This window comes from Vigna unguiculata, chromosome 4 (genome assembly GCF_004118075.2).
Source record: "Vigna unguiculata cultivar IT97K-499-35 chromosome 4, ASM411807v1, whole genome shotgun sequence".
Lineage (NCBI taxonomy): Eukaryota > Viridiplantae > Streptophyta > Magnoliopsida > Fabales > Fabaceae > Vigna > Vigna unguiculata.
In genome coordinates, this window is record NC_040282.1 from 27993274 (window position 1) to 28003295 (window position 10022).

The 10022-nt window shown below is 35.4% G+C and overlaps 1 protein-coding gene across 1 annotated transcript; it reads left to right on the forward strand.

Annotated features, from left to right (window-relative positions):
- Nucleotides 1-230: 230 nt before the first annotated feature.
- Nucleotides 231-3504, forward strand: LOC114181264 (protein SINE1-like). Its single transcript, XM_028067670.1, has 3 exons — nucleotides 231-407; nucleotides 914-2252; nucleotides 2811-3504. Exons 2-3 carry the CDS (start codon nucleotides 921-923, stop codon nucleotides 3294-3296), a joined length of 1818 nt encoding a protein of 605 aa, XP_027923471.1. The 5' UTR covers nucleotides 231-407; nucleotides 914-920; the 3' UTR covers nucleotides 3297-3504.
- Nucleotides 3505-10022: the final 6518 nt, after the last annotated feature.

Here is a 10022-nt window from a genome sequence, read left to right on the forward strand (position 1 = left end):
GTCTTTCTTCAAATATTTTTTTTTTCACGGTGACTAACGCAATTAAAAATATAATTAACCTTTTTATTAAATAAAAAAGTGTTGGAGATTATTTTCGTCCGGAAAGAGTTTCAATTCGTGGAGGGAGGGACAGCGGTGGAAATTTTGAAATGTTTTTGAAAACGAAACTATTCAAATGAAAAAATCATTCACACCTTCCAAGAACGTTATAAGCCAGAAATGGAAAAATAAAACAAAGCAAGGAACAGCTGTCATCATTACACAATCCCTAAAAACATGCTCAATTTGAATTTCTGAGTGAAGCCCTTTCATTCTGAAACGTTGTTTCTACCACTCAGTTACCATTCTCTCTCTTGCTCTTCAACACTGCCAAGTGCTACTTTCTTGCACTCAATTGTATAACACAGGTGTTTTTTCAATTGAATTTTGCAATTTTCTTTTCGTTCCGTGCTGTTTGATTAATTGGAAGCTGGAATCTGCCTTTCTTTTGTTCCTATTTACCCTAAAAGATGAAGATTGCGTTTTTTGTTTGATCAGTATAGATTCAAGACCACAAAGGGAGTAATTAAGTAGTTTGCTGTCAGTGGGGGTTTTCATTCTTTTTCTACGTCGTTTCACTGTCTTGTTTGCAAGATTAATCATTTTGTGCTGTGAAACATTAATTCAAATTGTTTATTTTATCATTCACTTTGAATTTTGACTGTCCCAGTTGTAAGATTAATCATTTCTCCGTTTTTTTTTTTTTTTTGAAAAAACCGTGAACTTTGACTCAAACTGTTGATGTAGGGAATTGGGGTGTGTTTTCTGGAGTAGGAATATCCAAAATGAGATGGATCTTTTTATGAGTTTGCTCATTGTGGTTTTGTAATTGTCTTGTTAATTGCTGCTTATGAAGTTGTTTTCTTTGTTTTAGCTCCATAATGGGAAGGAGTTTGAGTCCAATGCTCCAAAGAGAGATCCAAAATCTTGACAAAGATGCAGATAGCCGAAAATCTGCAATGAGAGCATTGAAGTCTTATGTGAAAGATCTAGACATGAAGACAATTCCTATCTTTCTTGCTCAAGTTTCCGAGACCAAGGAAACTGGTTCTTTGTCTGGAGAATTCACAATTTCACTGTACGAGGTTCTTGCTCGGGTTCATGGAGTCAAGATTGTTCCCATGATAGACAGCATTATGCAATCCATAATTCAGACCTTAGCTTCAAGTGCGGGCTCTTTTCCTCTTCAGCAGGCGTGCTCAAAGGTGGTTCCAGCCATAGCAAGGTATGGAATTGACCCCACAACACCAGAAGAGAAGAAGAGGCAAATAATTCACTCTCTTTGTAAGCCCCTTTCAGACTCTCTCTCAAGTTCTCAAGAGAGTTTGGCATGTGGTGCAGCCCTTTGCTTGAAGGCTCTTGTGGATTCAGATAACTGGCGTTTTGCTTCAGATGAGATGGTTAATAGGGTTTGCCAGAATGTTGCTGCGGCATTGGAGGGAAAGTCTACTCAAACCAATTCACACATGGGTCTTGTTATGACCTTGGCGAAGCGTAATGCTTTGACTGTTGAAGCCTATGCTAGATTGCTCATACAATCTGGATTGCGAATACTAAATTCTGGCAGTGAGCCTTTGGAGGGAAATTCTCAGAAGCGGTTTGTAGCCATTCAAATGGTGAATTTCTTGATGAAATGTCTAGATCGCAGGAGCATATTTTCGGAGGTTGAACAGATAATTGAGGTGATGGAGCTGGCTCAATCAGACAAAATGGCATATGTCAAAGGAGCTGCATTTGAGGCTTTGCAAAGTGCTAAGATGATTTTGACTGATAAAAAATCAAGAGGTGTGAAGACTCCTGCTTCTGTGACGGGTTCAAATTTCAGTAGGAAAGACTTTATGGAGGGAGAAAATTTTTCTGGTGGAGATTGTTCTCCATCGTCTATTTCCCCCGAGTCACGTACCAGCACCTTGGACTTCTTCAATGGATTTGCATCCCCTGTTGGGTCTCCCATTTTAACTAGCCTGCATTCTCCAAACCTCTACGAGCGAAGGAGTGTGAATAGGAAGCTTTGGAGTCTTGAAAATGGAGAGGTTGATGTGTCTCTCAAGGATGGTTTTTTCTCAAAGTCAGGGCATGGAAATGCCTCTTTGGAGCGCACTATGGATCATGAATTTTCTAATGGAGGGGGAGATTTAACTGGAGAGTTTACTGTTTTCACGCACAAAAGTCCTTGGCGTGGAGCATCTAGAAGTGCCAGCAAAAGTCCTCGAGTAAGTTTATCAGATATTAATCAGGTTTTATTAAAATTCTGGTAATAAAATTGAATATGCTGTAGGGATGGCCTCAGCCCTCACTCACAATTTAACATTTACAAGTATCAATTTTCAATATGTTTGTTTCCTTTACTTGCTTTTTGTTAACTTGAAATTGTTGAATGTCATATTGCATAACCAATTGTGAGACATAGGAAGAAGAACGAACATACTTTTGATTGTGATGTCCTATTTCTTTTACCCAGTTTAATTTATACCTTACATATACTTAGCTTGATGTTTTTAGCCTTTCGTGCACCGTTTAATAGTGTATTTGCCACAAACATGAGTGTTTCTTTACTTAGCTTAATTTTTTTCTTTGCATATCAGTTCAAACTTTATGTAAACATAATTTTTAGCAGGCTATAAAAGCAACCCATTTTATGGAAGTACAGACAAATCACATTTTTGCTAATTGAAACTTCAATGATTTCCTATGCTGGCATGTTTGTCATTAAAAACAGAAGTTCTTTTTGTTCCGAATAGCTAACAGATTATCTTCTTTCCTGTACTCAGAAATCCCTCACGCAGGAGAACTTCAAAATTTTTATGACTCCTAGAAAGCTCATTCACTCTCTTCAAGACCCAAATGATGAGATCTCAGATTGCTCTGAGAAACCGAATAGAAGGATCAAGAGTCTATCATCAGGCAATATTATGTGGAGTACGGCATCTTTTTCAGAATATGATCAAAATGGTATTGCAGATCATGTCAACTGTGATTCTAAAGAGAATGGAGGCTTATATGGTGATGATCAGTTCCAAGGTGGACCAGAGTCAGTCTCATCAACTGATGACAATCCTGTTAACTCTGACATGCAGAGGCCTTCCGAGGTTGGCCCTGAAAGTAGAAGTGGTACTGAAACAGTTCTCATGGGAAAGCCATTTCAAAAGACTAAGCATAAATTAGTTTATGGCATTTCTTTTGCTCTTCTTGCAATAGCAACTCCTTTACTCTGGATCAACAGTCAGGATGAAGGGCATTTTCTTGTCCCGACATAATGTGCTCATTCTAGTGCCTACAAACTGATAATTATGAGAATTATATAATTTATGTGAAAGTATTACCTCATTCCAACTAAATGTTGGGAATCTCAGTGTAGAAGTAGAAGATTTGTAAAATTGGGCACACCTAAAGTTATTTAATTTTTTCTCTTAGAGTCCCAACTTTTGAGTGAATGAAATCTCAAATGCTGTATTTGGAATTGAAGGGATAATTTGATTCAACCAAAATTAATATAAATGATGGTATATGTTGAAGATTAGATATCGATATATTTGTTTTCATTTTTGTGTAATATCTGAAGTTACTTGCACTCGTGAGATTTCTACTAAATATAAAAGTAAGAAATCAAAATATTAGGGATATTATCCAAATGTTTTTGACACGTGTTGTCTAGTTTTGTATTTTCGACTTTTTGGAATGTCCCAAACCATTTGAACTTGTGGTGAGCATTGCAATGGCGTCAATATTGTATATGATGTGATTGCTTCCTTTACAAATTGAGAAAGTTGTTAAGGAAATTATTAGCCACGATTGAATTTGTATATTTTGTTGTGGTTTTGCGGGAACGTTCCTTCCTTTCTCTCCTGTTCATATTTCTGAAATTCTAACTTTATATTTTTTTTCTTTGACTTTTGTTATTAAGGTTTTGGTCTCATTGATTATGTGATTGTTTTGTTTCCATTTCCATTTTCTATGATTATTTTGTTTCCATCTCCTATTACCGTATTGTTAGAATATCAAGACAAAATAGAAATATTATATGACACGATTTTTGTGTTTAGAAGAGCTTGAAGTTTGCCTTTGCATTCTTCAACCCCTTTTCTTAAATAGGCTTCATAGCATATTTTTTACATAAATATGAGAGATTGAAGGAGATATAAAATAAAGAGAAGGATTATAGAAGATATCCTATTATCGAGATTCCTAATTAAAGACACACATTAACATCCCCCTCAAATTGATGTTGGTAAGTTAACCAACAACAATTGCCAACAAGAAACTGATGACACTGTCCAGTCATAACTTTGGTAAATATATCAACAACTTGAAGATCAATGGAGATGTAAGAGAGAAAGATGATATTGTTGTCAAGGCTTCTCGGATATAATGACAATCCACTTCGATATGCTTGGTACGTTCATGAAATATAGGATTTGCATCAATCTGAATAGAACTTGTATTATTAACATGGCGAGTTGTAGGATGAGATTGTGAAAAACCAAGCTGCTCCAAAAGATGACGTAACCACACAACCTCGGCACTAGCAGAAGACATTGAACTATATTCAGCCTCAATATAAGATTTAGAAACACGATCTCGCTTCTTACATTTCCAAGAAATTAAGGCACCACCAAGAAACATACACCAACCTGTAGTAGACCTTCAAGTATTTGAGCATCCTGCCCAATTAGCATCGCTATATGCCATAAGCTATAAAGTGGAGTCTTTGGGAAATAATAACCCACATGTAGGTGATCCTATAAGATAGCGAATAATGCAATGAACAACAACAAAATGAAGATGTTGAGGAGCCGACATAAATTGGCTAACTTGATGAACAACATACGAAATGTCAAGTCTAGTAGTCGTTTAGGTAGATAAGGCTTCCTACCAAACGCCGATAGAGAATAGGATCGGGCAAAAGATCTCCTTCATCCTTCTTGTATTTAACATTTACTTCCATAGGAGTATCAACTGAAGACATTCCATCTAAACCCTCCAATTTGATCAAATCTTGAATGCACTTTTGTTGATTTAAAAAAATCCATTGGATCGATGATGTACTACCAAACCTAAAAAATATGTGAGTTGATCAAGATCTTTCATGCGAAATGTTGCATGGAGCTCAACTTGCAGCTTAGTAATTAACCCATGATTAGTACCCATAATGATGAGATCATCCACATAAACCAAAATGAGAACAATACTAATGGGAGACTTCTAAAAGAAGAGAGAATACTCATATAGAGGGGCCTGTTTAAGCCCATACAAAGGTCGTTGTAGTTTACAAACATAGTAGAAGAAGAAGGAGCCATACAAAAGTACGAAGATTAAAGTATGAAGGCGAATGCCCAAACAACTTAAAGAGAGGAGAAACATTATGTAGAGTAGGAGAAGGTAGTTGATTTATCAAATGAAAATTTGTATAAAGTGCTTCACACAAAAAATGAGAAGGAATAGAGGATTCAAGAAGAAGAGTACGAAGAACATCAAGAAGGTGACAATTCTTTCTTTCAGCAACACCATTTTGTTGTGGTGTGGAAGGACAAGAACGTTGAGATATAATCCTCTCATTTTGAAGAAAACTATGAAATTCTATTAGACATATATTCACCTCCAGAATCCGATCTTAAGATTTTTATGTGAGCAGAGAATTAGGTCTTAAGAAATGAGACAAAACATTGAAAAATAGAGAAAACTTCGACCTTTGACCTAAGAAAATATACCCAAGTAAATCAACTGTAGTCATCTATGAAAGTAACAAAATACTTATAACCCGCATGCAAAACAACAAGTGAAATCTCCCAATCATATGAATAATGTTAAAACAATGATGAGCACGAGATGCATTATGTGGAAAAGGTAAAATTTACTTTTGCCAAGTTTGCATGTGGTACAATAACAAAAACCGAAGAAGCTTTATTGCCTAAAGAACCAGATTTTAACAAGGTACTTAGTACATGAAAATTTGGATGACCTAAATGATTATGCCACATTTTATTCACCTGTCTATTATCAATATATATTAGAGAAAGTAAAGGAACATTAGGATAATTTAAGGAAGAAGATAAGCATAGTGGGAAGAGTCGTCCCACTTTATGTCCCTTTAGGATGATCTTCCCAGACACTTGATCCAACACAACAAAACACAACCAGAACGAGAAAATTGGACATTATAATCATGATAAACTAAGGCCAACAAAAATAAGATTTATGGAAAGACCGGTAGACAGAAAAACATTAGGTAAAGAAGGGGAAATATCACCAGTAACACTAATATGTAAAGTGTCATCTGTTGTGTGAATTTTCTGATGACCATCTCAATTTTTCACAATGGATAGAGACACCGAAGAATTTGTCATATGGTTAGATGCCCCAGAATCAAGGTACCAAGGTTGTGAGGAAAAGTGCGGATTACCTAAAAGGCCAAAAGTAGGAAAGCACACATAGTCATTTGTTGTACCATTTAAGGGGTAAGTGTGTTTGTAGAAGGTGTAGGAACAGAAGCGAAAGCAGACAATGTAGTAGAACTTCAAGCACCAATAGAGGCATGATAAGTAGTTCCTTTCTTCTTTTCAAGACGAATTGGACAAGCAGTGATAATATGTCCTCACTACTTGTAATAGTTACAAAAATTTTGTGTGCAAGCCTTTGCCATATGACCAAATCCTTTGCAACTATGACATTGGACAAAACACATATATTTGGTTTTGTTCTTCCCTTGTGCTGCATAGGCCATATTAATAGAAACAATAGAACTGATGTTATGTTCCATGGTTGCATAAGTTGTTATACGTTGTTCCTCGCGAAGAAGTTCACCAAAGCAAACATCCAAAGTTAGCACCGGGTTACGATTCATCGAATTAGAGCAAATGGCTTCAAAGTCAGATCACAACTTCATAAATAAATCATCTCTCTTGCTGATCTTGTGCACATTTTGAATAGTAGAGAGGGTTGCAACAGAAATACCATCATAAATAATATTGGAATATTTAACCCAAAGATTCCGAAAACCATAAAAATATTGCTCAATTGATAGACTCCCTTGTGTGAAATTAGTCATCTCATACTCCAATTGAAGCCTTCGAGCTGCATTGTCTTAATGACAAACCTTTTTCAAATAATCCCACATGCCCTTAGCAATAGTAGTATTAGGCCACAAATTAATAAAATGAGGCTCAATAGAGCTAAGGATCTAGGTCATGATTTGAGCATCTTTGATTTCTTGTTTTGCCAAATTTGCTACACTAGTAGGTGATGAAAGTTTGCCATCAATATGACCCTATAATTCTTTGCCTTTAACAAAGAGTTTAAATTGAAATTCCCAAATAGAATAATTTTTGTCATTAAAATGAACAAGATATGATTCAGATTTATCATAAGACATGATGAAGAAAAAAAAATCCTCCAATTAGGGTTTTTGATTTGCTGCAATCTACTATGTAGCGAACTCCCGAAACTTTTCGAATCACAACGAAACCCATGAAGAAGATGACGCCTCACATTTTGTGTGGTGGTCGTCACACCTTCAATAATGGCTTAAAAGAGGACAAAGGTAACACCAAGGAGAAGGAGTACGGATTAACGAACTCACAGAACTTTTCGAAAAAAGACGAAACTCACGAAAATTCACAAAGAAGATGATGCAAAAGATCTCAATCACATGAAGACACCCACAAGAATACAAAACTAGAACCCAAGAGAAGACCACGATTTAGAGACCAAGCTCTGATACCAGGCCAGAATATCAAGATAAAATAGAGCATATTATATGACACAATTTTTGTGTTTAGAAGAGCTTGAAGCTTGCCTTTGCATTCTTCAACCTCCCTTTCTTAAATAGGTTGATAACATATCTTTTACATAAATATGAGAGGCTGAAGGACAATAAAGAGAACAATTAAAGAAAATATCTGAGGAATAATTATCGGGATTCCTAATTAAAGAATTTTATACACATTAACACGTATTTTCCTAGATCTATCGAATGGGTTTGCAGTTTGTTTTTATTTTTTTGTATTTGTTTATGATATTGATGGTTAATTTGCTTTGTTGGTTTTGCTATAAAGGTTTTGTTTTCCTTCATGAGGTGATTGCTGGTAAGGTTTGTTGTGACTTTTGTTGTTAAGGTTTTGTTTTCCATCTTGATGTTTCCATTTGTTTTGTATCTTGAATATGCATTTGAAATCCAAAAAATCCTTTCCATGTGAATGTGTATGTAATTTTTTTGTATCTTCATTCATATGCCATTTAAATTGTTTCAAGGACCAAAGAGTCATGCAAACCATAGTGATCTTGCTCAACGTCAATATTCAAACCTCTTTCCTATTGAGAAGAAGAGAGTCGCGCACACTGAACCTGCCAAGCAACCTGAGCTTGAATCCGAACTCGAGTCCATGGAGTTGCCCAAGGAGGAGAAGAGTGCGAAGCAGAGGAAGGCTAAGGTTTTGAAAGAAAAGGAAGTTGTCAATGCAAGGTATAAGAAGAAAGGTCTTAGGGTTGCCCTCTTTTTAATTTTCCTTCATTTTAATCTTTCCTTTGTTAATGTTGATATTAATATTTAGGGTTTTATTTCCCCTTATAAGTGGTTTTGGTTTACTTTCTGAGTAACTTTATTAACTAAATCAAAGAATTGAAAATTTGTGTTAAATTTTATATTTCGTATTTTTGCGGGCAAAGGCAATACAAAATCCAAAAATTCAGAAGAAACTACAATCTTTACATTGTTAAAAAAGGTTGAATCATTAATTTATGAAAAATGATATAGTAACATCCACTTTTTGACAACTTATCTCACAACATGATGTGACATATTTTTTTCAATTTTCACGTTGGTTTTTTTTGGAAGAAAGCGGGAGGAAAAAAAGTAAAGAACATGAGTGGAAATTGGAGGAGAAAAAATAGAAAGCAAAAGTGCAAATGGTTGAACTAAAGAGTATATTGTTCGTCATCTTCAACCATTGATGTTCGTCTTCAACCGCCATTCTTCATCTTCAACCTCTATTTTTCTAAGAACCCCTCTTCTTCTTATTCGTCGCAACATTATGGGTTCACCCATTGGACGAAAACTTTGACGGTTCGACGTTCGTATCCATTGGGGTGGAAAGGAGGGATTTTTATTGTTGTTTGTAATGCCGTCATCATTGTAATGGCGTAAATTTGTGGATTTCATCTTTGTGGTGGAATCTAATCGAGGTCGCTTCTTCGAAAGGTGCGTGGTGGTAAGTTGTATTTATTTTTGTGTATTGCTTTTGATTATTTTTTGTTTAAAAAGCAAGAACAAAGATGAGTTTTTGTTTTGAATGTGGATTGTTGTGGTTAGGGTTAAGGTTATGTGTTCTTATTTTGGTTGTTGTTGTTTCTGAAATATTTCCACTTACATTTTTCTTGGATTAAGTCAGTAAACTATAAATCCACATATGTGCTTACTTAAGACTTAATATCTGCGAACCCATGTTGTATGATTTGCACATCAGATATCCCTGGTAGTTATAATGGAGCAAGAGTGATTTTGCATTTGTTAACTTATTGAGTAAACTATAAATCTACACTTAAGATATAATGACTGCGAACACTTGCTCTATGATTTGCACATTAGATATCCATGTTAATTATAATTGAACATGGATGATATTCATTCATTGGTTTACTAAGTAAACTGTAAATCCAAATATGTGTTTACTTAAGAGTTCATAACTAAAAACCCATGGTCTATGATTTGCACATTGGTTACCCCTGTTAGTTATAGTTGAGCAAAAATGATTTCAATCCATGGACATTGTAGTCATGTTCTCAAGGTGGAATCTAATTTGGCTCCAATAGAAACTTTTTCTTATGTAGGTACTAAACTGGAAAAAAGAATGTGTTATGGGAACTCTCAACCTGTTTGTCCATCTTGGTGGTTTCTTTGTTGAACATGAAGACATCAACCAATTGCAAAGTAGTAATTTGTATCACCGATTGAAGGATCAACCAAGGAAACATTTCAAGAGCCAAGCCAT